The sequence below is a fragment of the Dermacentor silvarum genome, chromosome 2 (genome assembly GCF_013339745.2).
Source record: "Dermacentor silvarum isolate Dsil-2018 chromosome 2, BIME_Dsil_1.4, whole genome shotgun sequence".
Classification (NCBI taxonomy): Eukaryota; Metazoa; Arthropoda; class Arachnida; order Ixodida; family Ixodidae; genus Dermacentor; species Dermacentor silvarum.
Window position 1 is genome coordinate 249801794 of NC_051155.1, and position 20709 is coordinate 249822502.

Below are 20709 nucleotides of genomic sequence, written 5' to 3' on the forward strand. Positions count from 1 at the left end.
TCAGGTGGCGCAGATTTCAAAGATGGTTGCGCCCAAGCAGTGAAAAGCCGCGACGCGGAGACTACGCTTGCGCTAATTCCTTGGTCTACAGTTACGCTTGAGCGTTGATCGATGGTTGAAAGTATTTACACTATTCCGAACACAAGTCGCTCACTCTCCTAAAATGGGTGATCAAGAGAGAGACGTTGACTGTACCAACGCAGCCCGTGGCGTATGGCTGGTAAAGGTATGTTTACGTGTTCCTGACCTGATTAAAAATCGACTGACTCTGCTTCCTATTTTCTATTCATTCTCTTGCATATTAGGTGCCGAAATACATCGCTTCTAGGTGGAGCAAAGCGCCACCCATGTCGGAGGCTGGGCGGCTGAGAATCACGAAGTGAGTCAATGCGTGCGCCTTGTCAAATGTTCTGCGAAAGTTCACCTCTGGCCAGGCATGATGCTGGTAAAGTAAAACCACGCAAACATTCCCACCACTATCGCTGCGTGATATCTCCATCATTTGAATTAACATTGCTGTCCTGCCGAGATTACCTTGGAGGCGTCATTAATCACACCTTGTCATAGCTTAGTCGAAGACGGCAGAAAACTAGGTGGGGTGATGAAATTAGGAAACTTGAAAGGGTTTGAAGGTGAGCTCGTTGGTATGCATTCATGGTGTAAAGAACAGCGCTAAAACACGGACAGAAGGAAGAACACAGGACGAGCGCTGCGTCCTGTGTTCGTCCTTCTGTCCGTGTTTTTAGCGCTGTTTTTTGTAAAAACACCATGAAATTAGGAAATTTGCAGGTCTAAATTGAAATCAGCTAGCGCAAGCCTGTCTTGCGCTGGCTGAATCGGAGATCGCAGGGAGAGGCCTTCGTCCTGCAGTGGACATAAAAATAGGCTGATGATGATGATGTCTTAGCTACCCAAACAGATAAGGGATCAACAGTGCTCGAGCAAAGAATATCTTAGGCTGGATACATCCCTGACAAAGACCACTTGTCGAAGCGTTGGTTCCAGTGATCTTGTTCGACTACAGTTGATCTTGTCGTGGCTTCTACATTTTACTAACCTTATGCCCTGGGTACCCGCGATGCCGCGTAGAATACTTGAGGATCGTAGCCAAGTGCTCTAAAGAGGCCAGGTCCCAAGTATAATGCGAACAGAAATATGCAAGATAGCACCAAACAGTGTTTAGTACTTTAATCAGCGGAAACTATGACCTAACAAAGTAAGAAATAGATAGATAGATAGATAGATATTATAGATAGATATCTATCTATCATAGATAGACATCTATAGATAGATAGATGGTATGCACTGAACCTTGATCCGTGAGGCGGCGACAGCATCGCCGGGCAGCCTCGCCATGTTTACGGTCATCGGTTCGTCCGTGCTTCGCGGAAGTATTGGAGATCGCTACCGTCCAAGCCGTCGTGGGGAGTTCGCACAAAGCAGTGTTTTGTGCGCAGAGCCGTGAGTGCGTGTTATTACGTAGAAAGTACTTGAATTAGTGTATCTGCGTGCACAGCGAGACTATACGTGCCGCGATTGTACGCCAATGCAGCAACGGCATAATGGTGAACTACGCGGTGTCGCCGTCTTCTTTTATGAGAAGCCACGGTGCGAACGGCTTTTAATTGAATGACTGTGAATGATGAACCTGCGAGTACAAACAGACAGCCTAAACGTCGAGATCTGAAAATTTGAATTCAATTTGAAAATTGTGGTGGCTGCAGAGTTGGAGCACTTACTACTTTTCAAAATAAAACAATGTCAACGCTAATTTGTACGACGTCAATTAATGGCATTTACGGGACTGCGTGAATGCTGACGGTCATTAAAGCGGAAGGAAGTTACAAATACATTATTCTTGTTTTTTTCGAAAGCTGCACGTCTCTAACCAGCACTAAACAAACACATGCACAGCACGCAGTGGTTGTGGAGGTCTAAAATACCATTTGAAAGCAACCGCTAGCAACTGCTCCATCTAATCCCTCTCCGGCCGCGACATCCCATTACCGTGGGTATGAGATGTACACACAATTCGCAAGGCTATTTCACACAAAAAAAGAAAAAAAAACGCGAACAAAAATAAACGACGGAAGCTTGCTCACCTTTCCGACAACAACAATGAACGGCTGCTGCACCCAGCCGCTCATCAACTAATTATGGCCTTCCATGGATTTGTATGATTTTAGTTGCTCGCGCGACACAAAACTTGTTTCATGCACAAGAGAGTCCTTGATGTCGGTGAAATCCATGCGAGGCAGCAGCCCAACATCGCGCTGAAGTTCAGCACCTTTCAGCTAAAGTGGGTCGACGCCGCCGCACAAGCGCACTTTTTCTTCGTAGCGCAATCGCTCAGGTTTATCTAAACCACGTGTGTATGCACTTAAGTGCGTTATAGTCACCGAACACACCAATTGACTATAAATAGTGAAGTACAACCTTCCGCTGAATCGTCCGTTGCGCTACTGCCAGCGCCTAGGCCTAGGCCGCCTAAGGATGGCGGCCGCCAACATGGTGGAAACCGCGGACGACGGTAGCGCTCCTCGCAGATGACATCAAGTGCATACACCCTATAGATAGATAAACAGGGTTGTTAATGTGTTTTACTACTTATAGAATAACTTTGTGAGAGAAACAGTATTGTCTTGCTGTAGAAAGCCATTGGAATGCCCTTATCATGTTATCATGCTTTGGAATAACTTTGTCCCGTTAATTTTTGAAGCGCGATAAAATGAAGCTTTCTTTGGCCTTTCCTCCCACATATTGATTGCTTACTGTTGGCTTCTGTCTCGCATGTTTAGCCGGTCCCAGACATAATGCAAATAAGCAGCTGGTTTATTGCAAATCATGGCAGGCGCAGGGCAGCAGGTGATGCAAGTAAGCACGGATCATGCTGCCTTTGCCATACCATCATCATTGATCAGTGTAGAAATTTAGGCTCCTTGTATTTTTATCTTGGTCTTTTTTTCAGTGTAGTGCAGCCAGTACAAGGACGCAGAGAAGGTACAAGACAGTGCTGTGTGTGCTTCTTGTTCCTTCTCTTTGGCCTTATACTGGTTGCGCTACACTAAAAAACACAACGAAAACTTCGTTTTATCGTCTTTATTCCATTGTGATCAATCCATCATTGTCATGCCATTGTCATGCCATTGTCATCGCCCCGTTGTCATCACTCTGTTGTTGTCGGTGTATTATTTTGTTGTCATCACACTGTTGCCATGCATTCGTGGTGATACCATTGTCGTGATGCCATTGTTTTCATCCCATTGTTGCAATTCCATTGGTGTCATTCCAGCTTTATTATGCCATCGTCGTCATTCGAACTTCGCCATCATATTTTCATCACGCTGTCACACTCGTCATACCATTGTCATCATACTGTTGTCATTTCATTGTTGTGAAGCTGTCGTCATTTTAGTGTTACCATACAGTTGTCATCGAGTCATTACGTTGTTGTCAGGCAGTCGTCAACAATCCATTGTCATTATGTTGTCATGATACAATTTTCATCGTGCTGCTGTGTTCATACAATTGTCATCATTCTGTCGTTGTCAAGCCATCGTCATCAAACAGTCGTCATGTTGCTGTGTTCATTCCATTACTGTCATTAAATCGTCTTCAAGCCGTCATCGTCATTCCATCGTCATCATGCTGCTATGTTCATTCCATTGCCATCATTACGTCATCAATCATCGTTGCTGTGTTCATTCCATTACTGTCATTAAATCGTCTTCATTCCACGTCGTCATGCTGCTATGTTCATTCCATTGCCATCATTAAGTCATCAATCCATCGTCATACAGTTGTTGTCGTGCCTGTGTTTGTTCTATTGTCGTCATTATGGCGTCGTCGTTCCATTGTCGTCATTTCTTCATGGTCATTGTTGGAGAGAGAGACTGGTTGTGGTTTGTTGGAGACAGAGACGGATGTGGTTTATTGAACCAACTGCTCAAGATGGCGCTAGCGCGAGCTCTCGTCTCCTGCATTTCAACTGCTCGACCGGTGGTGGTCGAGCGAAGAGCAAGCGCGGTGGCGATGCGGTTGGCGGTTTGGTTTTTGATATCCTTGATCGGGGGGGGGGGGGGGAGGGCTCAACGGTGTGCGTCTTTTGTTTTCGGGTAGCTCGAACTTGTCCTCAATTTTGGTCGTGATCTGCGTCCCCTGTGTCGGCGATCGCCTTGTCTTTCTTGAGGAAGAGTGGATGCTGTCCCCTTCCTTCGATCTGGAGTTTCGGTTGTAAGCGTGGTGTCGGTGGTCTGGCCTTTGCGCTGACGTTCGCCTGCTTACCGGGTGGATAGACTGGATGTACTGCCTGCTCTCCTCAGATAGGGCTGGCGGCAGTCGCTAGTGATCCAATGTCGGCGCGGGAATGAGAATGAATCCGGCTGACGGCGTGGCGGATCATCTCGTGGTATTCAAGGGCCTTGGTGAATTCAGCTTCAAATTCGTCATCGTCAATCACGAGCTCTTCTATTTTGGCATTGATTTCCGCGAGGCCATGGTCTTTGTCGTCAAGTTCGCGCAGAAGCACTTGCAAGTCGGTATAGGTCGGTTCGGTTTCTTGCAAAGCTTCTGTTGCGGCAGCAATGACATGGGTAGCGGCGCTTTGAATGGCATCGTGCTGATGGCGTAGTCGATCCATGGTTGGTTAAGGACGCCAGTTTTCTCCCGGGTTTCACGGCACCATAAACCATGTTGGAGACAGAGACTGACATCCGTCGGATGCGGTTTATTGAACCAACTACTCAAGATGGCGCTAGCGCGAGCTCTCGTCTCCTGCGTTCCAAACCTCTTCTTCTACAATTTTCAATAGTCATGTTTGAGATCCACATGTAGAGCGCCACAATTTTATGTTGAGCAAGACATTTTCTGGTGAACATGTGTCCAGCTTGGTTGTGTGCTCTATATTTGCAATAATTGGTCGCTAAGCAAGAACAGCGTTCTTCAATGACACCACTTCCCACAGCGCATAGTATCTGCATAAACGTTGGTATTGTGATATGCTTAACTGATTATATCAGGGGTGGGACTCCTGCGCCAATTGCGCCATTTTGATACAAACGCAAATTCCAGTTCCAAACTGCGCAAAACCCAGAATATTTACCGAAATTGTGCCATGCTGCGTACTACGATTTGTACTACGAAAAAGATTTGTACTACGAAAAAGAGTGCAGCCATTCACATTCCGCACACCGTGCGATGGTGCCTCCGGCACATTTTCACTTAATTTTTACGCTTAAACCACTAGAGTTTTCGGCGCTTCCGGCAAGTGGCCGGCGCACACGCAGCCGTTCCCGGCTGTTGTCGCAGCTATAAGAACGGCCATGGTGCCAGAGCGGCTGTATTTAGAGTGTACTATAATACGGTTGAGTGGGCCAAGTGGCGCGTCGCTCCTTAGCTGAGGCGCACAACGACAAAAGGTAGGCTGAGGGCGCTGCGAGCGAATTAGGAAGGCGCGCGCTGCAGCGGGTTCAGCGGGCTGGCATCTCTGTCCCCAGGGCCGGTATAATGTAAAACTATTGCTATCTGTCTTCTGCCCACATGGCTCAGGTCACGCTCATGTGGGCATAAAACAGATTGAGGGCTAATGAGGACTAATGGCGGATCCTGAAGAAAAATTAACAGTTTCGCCCCAAAGGCAAAGCATCAATTGCGATAGCAAATAAGTAGACAGCTATACCAAGTAAGGATGTCAGTTTTCTCGGTCCTATAAACTCGTAAACATTCACTTACTAACTAAATTAACAAGCATGGTGTGACACGCGCACAGGCAAATATAAACACATTTCCCTCGGGGAACGCGGACAATCGCTGCCAAAACGCTGGAGTGAGGAAGCACGGCAGCAGTAGCGAGTGAATTGACCTTCGTGCTGCCTCTCGCTTCAACGCGAACTAAGCGGCGAAAACAGCGCACACGAAACTATCAGCACTCAGCGCACTTTGTCCCCATTGCAGATCGCTTTAAGGTGAGGCCGGCACGGCTGCACCTTATGCCGCACACGCCGGAGTAGACCCCCCTCCCCCCCATGGGTACATTGCGCGACGGAAGCCGGCGTGCTTCATCCCCGCTTTCCTCCCTTGTGCACGCGAGACGGAGCCACCATCGTCGGCTCACCCCCGTATGCTTTCACTCGCACATACTGCATATGACGCGTGGCGACGATGTTATCGCCTTTGGACTTTATACGGAACATCACGGCGACGGCAGAAATGCGCCTGTAGTGTCCATATAATTGCTATCGCAATAATAAAAATATAGGCTCGAAGTCCTCAGCAGGCAGACGAGGAGAAAAGCGAAATGGCGCGTTGCTGCGAAATTAGCACGAAACGGTTGCAGCGCGCAACCGTCGGACGATTTGTGGCAACTCCGTGCAGTTGCAGAATGTAGCTCAAATACAGTTCCAATCCAGCTCAAATTCTGCTCAAATCGAGCACTTGATGTAGCTCCAATTCTGCTCAAATCCTGCGCTTGTGTAGTTCAAATCCAGCGCTAATGCAGCTCCACTAACGTGAAACCTAGGGAAGTGCGAAGCAGTGATGCGCCGGTGTAGGGTGGTGGCGCCCTATCTTGCACTGCGCTGGTACAAGTCTGGCATTTCGGAACCGATTTTAACGAGTTTCTGCTAGTTAATGCGCTTAATGCTTGAATATTCCTGTCTTTTACATTATTCTGAATCATGTTAGTTTATTTGCACCGGTTTTGATCAATTGTGCACTTGTTTTGACCCTGTTTTGAGTACTTGTTTGTGAGCGTGATCACGGCGTACGCCGCTGACAGCAAGGCCCCTAAAGTGCTTTGCACTTGATAACAGATTGGGATAGTTTTACGTTACACCCGCCCAAGGTTGATTATGGCTCTCCGGGTCTGCGGTGACATATGGTGACCCAGAAATTATGTTACCGTGTCGATTGGACCACACAAGTTGATAGCATTTGCCCCTATCATTATGAGCCTCGGCACCGGAATATATGACATGATGAGCCTCGGCACCGAATCATAGTGCCACCGATGTTTTTTGCTTTGCAGGAAAGCATGCTCCATGTCGTCGCTCGACCCCCTCTTCCATATTCTAGTACGCTATAGCTAAAAATCGCGCTTCTACTATGCACTTCGTGTTGGTTTATTCTGTGTTTCATCATGGTTTTGAAGTGCGCTGCCATATTCTATTATTCCACCAAAATTCAAATTGGCCTGCCCCAAATTGCTCCAAAATGCCTTTGGGCAGTCCCACCCATGTTATACGAAAATGTATGTGTTTATATGAAAATCTTAATTTGATTTTCCTTTTCAGGGGAGCAAATGGTAAATCGGACATTCGGTTTACACTGAGCGATGAATGTGTCAACATGAAAGACCCAGCTGACAAGTCGGCCATACCCAAAGAACATCGTTTCGTCATCTCCAACATAGCCAACCAGAACTTAGCCGTTTTCTCACAGAACAAAGGTTTGTTTTAAGCATTGAAGTCTCTATGAATGAGCGTGTAATTTTGATAAGTACATGAGTTGTATTTCAATTAGTTGATGTCAAGTGACAAACATGTAAACTTGAAGAACAGCTGACAAGTTAACCACTACAAAAAGCAGAAAAAACAAGCGAACATAATTTCATCATTTTTGCTAAGCCATCTATGATTGGCTAACTTTTACAAAAATGCATGTGTAAGATGATGAATTTTTCATGAATAAGCACATGGGGCTCTATTCTGGATCAACCACTTTTTTGGGAGATCACTTTTGGTCTGCATGGATTGCCAGTGGGTAGAATGCCCATTGCCCACATGAAGTGCTGCACCACATGCCACATTTCACGAGAAAGAAGTATCCATGAATCGGATCAAATGAGAATATAGCCCGTAATTTTGGTAACCACATGCATTGTATATACAAGTCGTACAGGTTCGTAGTATCAGCACTCACCTCTCATCTTTTTTCTGGTGGTCAGATCAAATGCTCACAATGTTTCTGTTATTCTATTGGCTGTTGAAAGACCACATAAAAAGCGAATATCTTCCTTTTTTTTTTTTTTTTTTTTTTTTTTTTTTTTTTTTTTTACAGTGGTGGAAGATGGTACAGAGCATTCCTCTCGTAAGTGTCTACTATTCTTGCTGTTACAACCTTAGCTTTTAGTGCCAGATAACTTCTGTAGTAGTATACCTAAAAGTTTAGTAGCTTTTCATATATTTCAATTTAGTAAGTATTGTTTTGTCAATTGTACATTTTGTAACTCAGTTGCATGTGCTTTGTAATAACTCTTACTATTAACTTGCACCTTTGCATAGTAATATAGAAAATAATATAAAATGTATTATAAAAACAGCCATGCAGCACCGAGCGTCACGAAAACCTGGCGAGGTTTGCAAGGAAAAGCTTTGCTTTTAGTGGCTTTTTTTTTTTTTTGTATGTCATCAAAGAGTGTAACCATTGGGTTTGAAGTTTTACAAGGTGCAACAGGAAACTAACTTCAAGTTTGACCAGTTAAGTTTTTCTGTGCAGTGCCTTGAAACCATAGTAAAAAAAGCTAGTGTAGACTCACAACATATCCCAAAATTTTGTATTCCTGTAACAGCACCCTGTTTCCGGTCTCCAACCATCCTACTGTAGTTGGTGCTCTGGGTACATAACTAATAAATAATAGTAAGTACTTGCACTGCAAGTTGGCATTGTGATGTCACTTCCATGCAATAAGCCCACTCCACCATGGTGTTTTCGTGCCGTGGTGTTCTGCTGCTGAGCATGAGATCATGGGTTTCATGTTTGGAATCATGGCCATATTTCAATAGGGGTGAAATACAAAAACACTCCTGTTCTACGCTGCAATGCATGTTGCGGAACCCCAAGTATTCGAAATAATGTGTGGTTGGCCTGACAGTGCAAGTAAGATGTTAACAGAAACAAGAGCACAACTGGACTAGCGATGACTTCAGAATATTGTTTATTCCAGAAGAAAAGCACAATTTAACCACCGTGAGAAAACAAAGCTTTAAACCAAAACAAGCCAACAGCATGTGTGCCCACACTCTCTCCCAATTGTCCTCTTATCTCTGTTTGTCTCACTTGCGCTGTTAGTAGGTTTGCCACCTGGCTGGTTTTCCACCAGCACAGCTGATTTTTTCCTAATGGTGCTGTCTGCCAGTACGACCCCATACCGGCACTTCAGTTGCCAGTTTTTCAGTTCTTTCCTAAATCACCATATGTGTGCATGCCTTTCAGCAGATGCCATCACAGCCAACATTACCAGAACCAAAGTCAGTTTGTAAACTCTGCTTTGGAATGCTGCAGAAAAGCGACCCCCACCCATTGCCTGCCGTGCCGTCAATAGAAAGCGTTGTATGCACCACCACCGTCCCCAGCCCTTGCTACATTGTGCAGCAAGGTGCAGCTCCTTTTCCCCCGTGTTTACAACAAGAAAAAAAAAAAGGCAGCACAACACTACGCTACTCCTGCTGGTCCGGTTTCCGATCACCGGCTGTCTGCATACGTCCGACCTAAATTGGAATTCAATTCAGACGAAAAGGCAGCATTCTCTGATTTGCTACTGCTTGGGCCGTAAAAAAATTAGCCGCAGACACGAAAAAATTGCAAGATTTGCAGTGGGTTGGTGTATAAACACTCGTGCATGATGTTTGGGGGGGGGGGGGTGCATTTTCCTTTTCAAACTTCCGCTTCTTCCGAGCCCGTCCAAAAATACCTTTCACCCCTCCCCCCCTCCCATTTTCTTTTTCTTGAGAAAGGTGGCAACTTTAGCTGTTAGGTCAACCATGCATTTGTACACACTCGCCCTACTTCTTGTTCTTGTCAAAATCTGGAGCCTCCCACTGTGTTTGTTTCTGATACTGTAAGATGCTTTGGAAAGTTAAACCTTATTATATAGCTTATGTGATGTGACCATACTGGGCTTTAAGCAGTACATCTCAACTCTCAGTGCTTGCTGCCCCATGACAGTGCAATGTGTATTTGTGCAAATGCTACAGGTAAGGTTTACCTGGAAGGCCATGTTGTACAGAAAGGAGAATGCAGGCCCCTGGGAGATGACCGCTACATGCAACTGAAGAGGTACATAGGTGCATCTCATCCTGTAGTACTGTACTACAATTATTTATTAAAACTTAGAGATTGACTCCAACCAAATAAGGAAATTTACTAGCCCGAGTCAATCTCTAAGTCCTAATCAATTTTCCCAACCAGACAGGTAATTCTGTCGAAATGTTTAGCTTCAAATGTACTACAATTATGTTTCTCATTTACATTACAACATGTATTGTTGCTATTATTTTATTTAATGTCTCATGTGACATTGTGACAGCTGCAGAGCCTGAAGGCTCTGCAGCTGTACCATCACAAAGGCAACAATGGCTTGTTTGGCCAACGAATGTTCGAGTGCTTCAAGTTGTTGATTAATTCACTTTCACACTGTTGGAAGGGCCAACAATGCTATGGTGTGATGACTGTCGTCACAAGGAGACCCTTGAACATAGTCTTTGTGAGTGTCCTTCATAGGGTATAGATGATCACTTACAACTGTGTTGGCACGCACTGATCATTGTGATAACAAAACATTTTGGAATGCCAACCTCGTAAGCCATTGCAGCAGAGGGTGTCGAAGACACTGCTGCAACTCTTAAGAACAAAAAACCTGCACAAACAGATTTAAGTTTTTCCCTAATTGGTGTTGATTGTGCTGTACAATATCCTGTGCTCTGATTATGTGCCCTGTGTCTTTCTCCTGTTCTTTCTTCATTGCTCTTCTCTTTTCCCCAGTGTCCAGTAGCAATATGGATTGTCTGTTCTGGTTAGCTCCATGCCTTCCTTTCATCTCTCTCTGTCTCTCTTGTGTTTTTCATGTGCATACCAATATATGCATAGTCTATAAAAAGTCTTTCACACGTTCTCAGGCAAACTATCCTCAAGGCTAGCCAACCTGTGCGTCAAGTGAAGCAGCTAGATCGAATTGTGCAGAACTACAAGCCAGTGTCTGACCACAAGCACAATGTGAGTTTCATTTTACCAGTGATATTCTCTTGGCTAGCAAAACTTGTGTTGCCCAACCAGCGTCGGTGTTCGTGTAAAAAAGATCACATATGTGCTGAGGCAGTCTCAGTTTTTGCAAAACAGCATATTGTGAATTTGGTGGAATGCTTTTCTTTTTTGCCATTGATGATATAGCTCCTCTCTAAGGAGTCATTGTTTTGCTACTGCTGCTGGCATAAATTGCTGTCAGTTTGCACAAATACTCAAATTATGAATAATACACACAAATGTAAAAGAGAACATGTGTTGGAACTTCTTTATGAAATAGATACACCAATGTGTTATGATATAGAAATATATTTAAAACTTGCCAACAAATAAGTTGCCCTATAGCAAACTGTTGCAACTTCTTGCACACATGTTTGCTTGAAGTAAAATTAATAAGTCGTCAAAAACAGCAAGTTCAACAGGTTTGTGACCGTAAAATGTTGATCATGGAAGGCTGGTTCTTCTAGCAGAACGGAATTTCTTAAATGGTATCACAAACTACGATTTGAAGCAGTCGTTACCACATCTTTGTTAGGAATCTGATTAATCTGCTTAGGGAGCTGTGCAACAGTCTGAGAAGAAAATGGAAGCTAGCAAATCTATTTGTTCACAATAGCTCAGTGCAGTTTACTTCATCTGCTGCACAAAGACATTTAGGATAAATGTTACCACAACAAAAAAAGAGAACCTCCAATAAGGGCATTGCATAGCATTGCCTTTGCGCAGAAGGCCTTATGGTAGCCCCGTTCGCCATTGAAAATAGTTAAATAATTTCTGATGAAGAAAGCTTACCATTTTAAATTTAGCCTTTTAGGAACGTACATTCTGTATGTACTTGAATGGTGTGTACATCTGCCAGACTGCCCACAGGAGTTTTTCGAATGCAATGTAAGCTACAATTCTTAGCAGAGTCAATGCCTGGAGATGCACTGTTGAGCCTCCATGTTTGAGTAAAGAATCACATCTCACTTGGAGAGTGCATGCTTGGGCCTTGAAGTATTTAACCACATTGCAAAAATATTTGTAGGCAAGTGTGCATTGTCAGAGGTGTAAAATGGTCATTGCCCTTCAAATTTAAAATGAAAATGAAGAAGACTATCGTGCCAGACGGTATTGATGGATTATGCTGATGGAGTAGTTGTTTACTTTTATTTAGAGAAGGGGTACGATAAAACAAAAAGGATGTGAAAGATGGAATGTGGCACTGCCGTCACACACTTGAACCACCTTCTTTTGACATCACAAATTTTGGCAATGACGTAAAGAAGGTACTTAATATTGACAACAGAAATAGTGAATTACTGCCATACCTGATACACTGAACTTAGCAGTTTCTATCAGCATTTTTCTTTGAAGAAAATCATCCAAAAGTTTATTGAATGTAAAAAATGTTCTGTGTCACAGGAGCAATGTCATCACCATCTCTGTGAGTGTGTAATGGAAATTGATATATGGCAATTTAACCTTTTGCTGCAATTTTGGTTCTGCCCAGAAGTCAACTTTTTCACGCCAGGCAACAAATTGAGAGAATGCACCCATCTATCACTTCCAGGCTTTGGCCTCATCTGTCTTATGGTTGACTTTCCTTATTCAATTCCTACAACTGTTCACCTGATTTAGAGATTGCTTTTAGCATTTCTTCTAGAAAGCAGTTAAATTTTCTTAATTTGTCAAAGGACCACAGTGTTTGCAGATGTTGTGCTCTGCCTTGGTGGTGATCTGGTGAAAGAAAGTGCATGAATTCCTTTCTCAATACAGCTGGAGTTTGAGCAGAAGAAGAAGGCAGAGGGCAAGAAGGCACGTGAGGATAAAGATAAGGTGCTGGACATGCTTTTCTCAGCCTTTGAGAAACACCAGTATTACAATATCAAGGACTTGGAGAAGATCACACGGCAGCCAGTGGTAAGGACAGTATCTCTAAAGCACTGTGTAGTTAGTGTCCACAGAAATGCTGACGTAAGTGTTCTGTAAACTGTAGAGACACCATGCCACACACTTCTTGCATATAAAAAGAATAAAACTTAGCTGAGAGAAACAATTATAGGATATTTAATTTGACAGTAAAGGTGCCTTCAAATGTAGGAGCTGGTGTCATCTACGTTGTCATGACTTAGTTAAAATGTCATGATAACAGCCGTGACACAGAAAAATTTGCTCCTGCTGTGCAGCAGTCTAAGTATAAAGGTGTTGCTCAAGTTAAAGAATTAAAAATCTGGAATGTTGTAACATGTTTCTTGAGGCTGCACATCAGTGGTAAATTATAGTAAAATTATTTATGATGCTCCAGCATTGGCCAGTCAATATTTGTAAGGTTTAGAGGGTTTGGGCCTTCATTTAATGCACAAGAAAGAATGACAAGTAAAAGATTTCATATCAGTACTTCTTCAAAGATGACTAAAAAAATTAATGAGGAGAGAGAAGAGAGAGGAAGTAATGGCGCAATGGCGCATTGAGTTGACTGAGTGCCTATGGCAAATCACACGAATAGGAGCAGCCTTGAGTGGGCAAAAGCCTCTTAGATGTTTTGACTTGTAATGGCCTGTTTCAAATATCTAGCCATGTAGACAGCATAGCTGCAGTTTTCTAAGTCGTTACTGCTCCTATTTCTGATGTTACATGTCATGAATGTCTTGAAAATCATGAATGAAGTGATATCTTCGAATAATATGTGCTAGTCAGCACATTCCGCCACTGCGTTAGAAACTTGGAAGAGATTGAAGAGGCTTGAAAGGCAGTGGCTCAGGATCGTACAGTGAACAGTGTAATGAAAAACAGTGGGAATAATTTTAGGCAACAGGAAGTCTAGTATGAATCATAGAACAAATGCGGGTAACTGACATTCTAGTCGAGATTAACCCATTGCCACATGGCATATCATATGTGATACACATAGAATTTCTAGCATAATAGAATTGGAAGAAAAAAAAGAGAGAGAGAAATCCCTACATATTTACCTGGAATATATGTCCTCTCTATCATTGAAATACTACTACATAGCGACTGTAGCACTGCAAATATTTTTTAGTTATTTTTTCTTTAAAAATAGATGACAGCAGCTCATCACACAATGTGCAGAAATTACATAAATAAACAGGTTATTTACACAATTTCTACTCTCCGTATCAGCGCATGAGATTCCTGGGTGCTTGGTAACTGTTTATTAGCCTATGATGTTTTCACCAAAAAAGACTTCTGGCAGTACTGTGATGCAAGCATTCATTGTTTTGTTTCCTCGTGAACAAACAAATTTGGTGGCAAAATATAATATTTCTACAGGCGATGTGGTTTCTTAATATTATCATTGGTGATCAATAAGCCAGAAAATGAAAATATCAGCAGTGTTTACAATAAAAATAGCATAAGGCCTATTGTTTTTCCTGAGAGCTGATAACAACAGCTGCAACAAATAATGCCCAGAGAAACAGGAACTTTTGGCTTGTATCAATCTCCTAAAGACTATGCAAAGCAAAAAAATGACATAGAACCAAGGTTTATAAATGATCCAACCTAAGTATTGAAGCTGTCAATGACATCATCAAATTTAAAGAAACTTGTACTATCTGGAACTGCAAGGAATACACTCCATTTTTCAAGCTACGTTTAAGTTTCTTAAGTAGTTTAAATATATTTGGCAATTCTTCTGCGATTCAAATGTTTTTCTGCATATTCACAAAATATGCCTGTGACTGCACGGTGTATCATATATGATTCCCGACAATTTTCATAAAATTGCAACCATATATTTCTTTGAGAAATTGAGGTTTGTTTAAGCATATCTGGCTTAGACACAAAGGCTAGTATAATTTTTTCAGAAGAAAATAAAAATTCATGCAGGAAGGGAGGGGTTAGGACGATTAGCAGGTTATGTAATGTGTAGAGCACATAAACATGCAGTGCAGTTGAGGGCTGCAGAGTGTTTGCTACAAACCAATTGCTACATTTAATTTTACACTAATTGCTTCAAACCTATTTGTAGCAATATTGACACATAGCTGTGCTGGCCTTTACTTCCTCTTACCACATCTCATTCCCTTTTCCTGCACTATTTGTAGCCAGGCTGTCGGGCTGAAATGGTTTTGAATAATTGTTCACTATGGTAGATTTAGTTCACTCCTGTATGTTAAATGGAAGGAAAATGATTAAATGTGGGCAAATACAAAATTTTTTGAATATGAATAGTAGTATTGATTATTGAATAATTGTACATAGACGCATATATTTATAACAGGAACATTTATTTGGGTATAATTGACCCGCTGCAGTGGCTCAAGTGGCTAAGGTGTTGCGCTGCTGAGCACGAGGTCGCGGGATCGAATCTCGGCCACGGCGGCCGCATTCCGATGGAGGCGAAATGCAAAAACGCCCGTGTGCTTGCATTGTAATGCACATTAAAGAACCCCTGGTGGACAAAATTGATCTGGAGCCCTCCACTACAGCGTGCCTCATAATAAGAACTGGTTTTGGCACGTAAAACCCCAGAAAGAAGAAAAAAATTCATTCCATTCCAGAGCACAAAATTTTTGCACAGTGCTCTTGTTCTTTGTACCATGCACACCAAGGAGCATCTATACTGAATTTTTAAAGCATACAATATACAGGGTGTTTCGGCGAACACTTTCAAAAATTCTTAAAGGTTGCCTGTGGCAGATAGCACAATTCTAGTTCATGAGCTGGTCTACTCGAAGAGGCTGACATTACTTGCACAAGAAATTGAAATACATAATCGAATAATTAACAAAAATTCACTAATTAAGTTTTCAACTAATTACCTGATGACCCATATTGCAATTTACAAATTGTAGCCGTGGAGTGTGCAAGGCGGATCCACTTGGAACGAATTCTCGGGATGACACCAGTTTGGAGATAATAATTCCTGAACTTCGCGGAGAAATGCATTGGCGTTCCAGTTCGTTTCTTAGCAAAACGTCGCTTTATGCATTGAAGCACAAAATTAACTGGAACGCCAATGCATTTCTCCGAAATTCAGGAAATAATAGTATCTCGAAACTGGTGTCATCCTGAGAATTAATTCCAAGTAGATTCGTCTTGCAAACTTCACGGCTACAATTTGTAAATTGCAATATGGGCCATCAGGTAATTAGTTAAAGACTTAATTAGAGAATTTTTGCTGATTAGTCAATTATGCATTTCAATTTTTTGTGCAAGTAATGTCCGCCTCTTCGCGTAGACGAGCTCATTAACTAGAATCGGGCTATCTGCCACAGGCAACCTTAAATAAATTTTGAAAGTGTTTGCTGAAACACAATATGCATTTAGTTTTGTTGCTTTCTGGTACACATAAACGGATGACAAGTTTTACTTTTTTGAAATACTCTTCACTGTAAGGATTGCTGTAACACGCATTAGGCTTATGCAGTGCATTTTTTCGAGCATATAAGTCCCACTGAGTCCATGCAATCTTTTTCAGCCTTACCTGAAGGAGATCCTGAAGGAAATCTGCAATTACAATGCCAAGAATCCTCACAAGAATATGTGGGAGCTCAAGCCAGAGTACCGTCATTACAAGGATCAGGAGGCCAAGCAGTGATTGCTTCGTGAATCGCTTGTTGTGCACCTCACCTTGAAGAGCTACGTGATCGAAGACAAAAATATGTATACTGCCTCCTTTGACATCGCGTTTTGATCTCACAGAAGTTCTAAGACATGGCAAATTCTATCATATGGTCCGCCCTTTGTACTCACGTTCAAGAAAGCACAGCAGCTAGAAGTTGTATGTTGTCAACCATATAAACAAAAATAAAAACTGCCCCTTCCTCCACTACTATTTGTTCTACTGAAGTTCTCATTCAGTTTTTCCATCAGTTGTGATTCAGTGAATCATTACAGAATTATTTTAATGAAGTTGATATGAAAGGTGTAAGTTATGGGCTTGAACATTCGGAAGCTACACAGAAGGCTATAGTGGACTCTGTAGCACCGTTGGCTGCTGTTGCACCTCAGCAGTCTCGAGGATTGGAGTATGATCACATTGATGTGATTTAATTCATGAGCTGAGTGTCGAACCAAAAGCTTTTTTTTGCTTTCTCACATGGAACCTCACAAGCAATATGTCAGAAGTAATACTGTCATTTATATTGCACCTACTTCAGTTTTCTTATCAGTATAATCAAAGGTTACCGCCCAGTTAGCACTACTCTATTTCAGCATTACAGTGGAACCTCGATACGATTCTGCATAATACGTTTTGGGATAATACTTTTCTTTTTCCCCGATAATACGTTGGATGATACTATTTTTGGAAGATACGCATTATTTTCTGGTTCCCGTGAAGATCATATCAACGCGATTCCACTGTATAAAAGTCTTTCACACCAGCAAACTATTCGATGATCACCAATATCAAATGCTCATGAGTATTACTAACATGCTTGCCTCCTGACAAGCCACATTCAAATTTGCCTTTGCTAAAATGACAGCAACCCCATGTGCATTTGCAAATGAGATAGCATGCTTGAGCCACAAGTGCAGCCAATGAATCAATAAAAAATTCCAGAGAAGTTCGCCAACCCGAATTAAAAAGGGTTTCGTTCTGGAGTAAAAAAAAAAAATGGTAATGTTTCGGTTAAATACACCTTGCGAGGGGCTTCAAGGGCATTTAAGGGGCCCTGAACCACCCCTCGGGCATGGTGAAATAACATAGTCCGCGGGTAGCATACGCTGTTGTGAACATCTCACAACAGCATACGCTGTTGTGAAGTTTTGCTGTCGTAGGCGGTGCGTGGAGCTCGCAAGTGGAGCGCAAAGTTAGCTTTCTCTCAAACACTCTCGTTTCAACGGAAGCCATGATCCTCACTCTTCTGTGTGCTTTATTACGTAATAAAGCACATTACAATACGCGGCTGCTATTGGTCGCTGCTGTCAGCTACACCACGGCCACTGCGGGGTGCCGCCACAAGTCCACTGGCTGCTCGCTGTGGACAACCGCGTTTGGTTTACGTTTAGCGCGTCGTAGGCATCAAAATAGGAATTCCGATGGCGTCTACATTAACTCACTGTGGACAATTGCGTTTGGCTTATGTTTAGTGCGTCGTAGACACCAAAATCGGAAGTCTTGGCGTCTACATTTACAACCAAAATGAAATTTGAACTGCGCCCCACTTCGCCGTAGCCTTCGCAGTGCAAGGCATTGAAGGAGGAAGGGGAGCACAGCAGAGGCCGTGTTTAATTGCCAATAACTCTGCTTCTGCTGAACGCATTGAAGTACTTTTTACGGCAAAGTATTTCTGAAATAGCCTATTTTCACTTCAAATGTCTTTCTCCACTCCGATAAAAAGCGGTTCAGGGCCCCTTTAAAGAATAACCATCAGCTGAACTGTTAAATTTCATATTCTGAACATCAAGAGGTTGGTCTTTCTTGCGAGGGGAGCTTTGGCAAGCCAGAAAAGGTACAAAAGTTAGTGGCAAAGCCACCTTAACGTTCCCTTACTATGACTCCTGATGATGCATATTTTGACAGCATCTGTCCAAGAGCAGTTAGTAATTAATTGAACATGGATTAGTTTGCATTCTGAAGAAACCAAGGGCGCAACCTAGTTTTTGATATCTGTTTCTGCGAAAAAATGGCCTAACACGCAAAAACACTTTAAAATCTGTGACATCATGCTAATGTGCTAGTGTTCCTTTGGCACGAAAATTGTAAAAATTTTATTCTGCTGAATAAATGCTGATGGAGTCTTGCAAGAGTGTTTTGCCAATCTGAGCTCATTTAGCATTTTTCATTTATGTCCTATAGAAACACAGGGCTACAAGAGAGTTGCCCATACAACCAGATTACACGAGGTGGCTTTCTGGCGTTCTTGTAGCACACACTGAAAGCATGGTACATGAACATTTTCGCATTGTGTCCCCATCAGAATGTGGCCGCTGCAGCTGAGAAACAAATCCCTGTTGAACATGAACATAGCCACGGAGCTCCTGCAGTGGGGGAGTAAAATTAAGTATGAAGTCTAAAGAAATAGCTTCGGATGGCATAATTTTTGATATAATAAAGACTAAACAAAGTAAATCGTAAAAAGGGCTGGTTTATGTCCCTTGCATCATGGTGGACAGCTTGCAAATAGAGTTGCAGGATTGTGCGCTAAACTTGTTTGCACAGAAATGAGCAAACAGGTGAATGGTCACAGGAATTTATGCAACCAGGTCAATCTTTAGAAATAGTGAAGTGCGACTATACCCCCATCACACCAGCACCGTGCTTTGCTGTTACAACTAGATTTTTTTGCCACCTGTCAGTGGGAAATAGAAAAAGGTTGTCCAGTATTGTCTGCTAATCTTCCACTACTCAATGCTAGTTGAACAGAAGGATTATGGATGAATTAGTGGTACACAGGTGCAGAACCTCCTCTTCATAGTTACACGTCAAATTTTCATTTTTGGTTGGCCGACAGGGCCCATAGTTTTCGTTGCAATGTGAAGAGTTGGCAACATGGAATGTGCATGCAGCCGGGTGCACATAGAGGTGTTTGTAATGATGTGTAATAAAATGTCTTGCTTTCTCACAGAAAAGAAGCAGCTTCATCACATCACATGTCAGCAGCTGTAAACAGGATGGTCTCCCACCAAGAGCACTTGACTAAACTTAATAAAAAGTGTGAAGGCACTCCAAAATTAACATAGTTATGTCACTACAAATTATCTAATGCAAAATTTACTTTTCACATGCTTGCTCAGCAACCACTTCCCTTGCAGCAATGATGCATTGCACAGCAGAAGATAGGCATTCATTTAGGACAGAGGATTAAAGAAAGTACATGTGACTCATTGGGCTGAGCGGGAGGCACTTGGAGCAGCCACCAAGCAGCCACGCTTTGCATGGACATTTGCCTTATGCAGGCTCTAGTTATCGTAATACACTGCGATATTCAGCCAAAGGCAAGTAGTATTTGGAAGTTCTGATCCTGAAATTCTTGAACCGAAAGTTTTTTGAATAAAAAAGGGGGGGGGGGGGAGAATTAAAAATAAATCTCTTGGTACCATTACACATACAACTGGAAATATGACCTTGTTTCTTCTTTCTTTTAAGCTGTTCAGTGCTCTATTAACTTCTTGAGTATAATGAACCAACTCGCTCGACAAACTGTATTGTTAAACAAATTTTCAACATGTTTCAAGAGGCTTCGTCAGTTTTCAAGAGCAACCCACCTTTCAGACCCATCACACATAATGGACACTGCCAGACCTTGTGTACACGCTAAAATAATAATTATTTCATAGACATGAAATTCATATAACTGCTTGTCCCTAGGTGATGTACATAAAATGTACATCACCGTTTAGCACAGTGTGGTAGGGGGTCACTTGTCTGGTGTGCAGTTTTGAGTAAGAAGCTATCAAGGCCAACAGAAAATTGGTAATGCGGCACAACTGTTCATATTAATAAGCTGAGATGATTGCATGTAGTGATGCAACAAGCCAGGTAACCTTTGTATAAATATCCCATATCTTTCACATTATCGGTTTCATGACATTGTTTTGCTAGCATGCACCCTCGTCTCGTACCAAGACATTACAGAATACTACAAGCTAACCTGCAGAACATATGCACCCCCACACAAGTCACTACCTAGAGAGCAGGAGCGATTCCTCCGAGCTCTACAGGTTAATATATTCCCCCGCCCAACCAGAAATCACCTCATAGCCCCTACACAATTCTCTCCTCAGTGCCGCTTCTGC

General features: G+C 42.6%; 1 protein-coding gene across 1 annotated transcript; it reads left to right on the forward strand.

Moving 5' to 3' along the window:
- Window positions 1–5: 5 nt before the first annotated feature.
- LOC119443116 (general transcription factor IIF subunit 2-like) lies at window positions 6–16798 on the forward strand. Its single transcript, XM_037708266.2, has 8 exons — window positions 6–226; window positions 306–379; window positions 7290–7444; window positions 8056–8085; window positions 9972–10053; window positions 10893–10989; window positions 12775–12918; window positions 16445–16798. Exons 1-8 carry the CDS (start codon window positions 164–166, stop codon window positions 16562–16564), a joined length of 765 nt encoding a protein of 254 aa, XP_037564194.1. The 5' UTR covers window positions 6–163; the 3' UTR covers window positions 16565–16798.
- Window positions 16799–20709: the final 3911 nt, after the last annotated feature.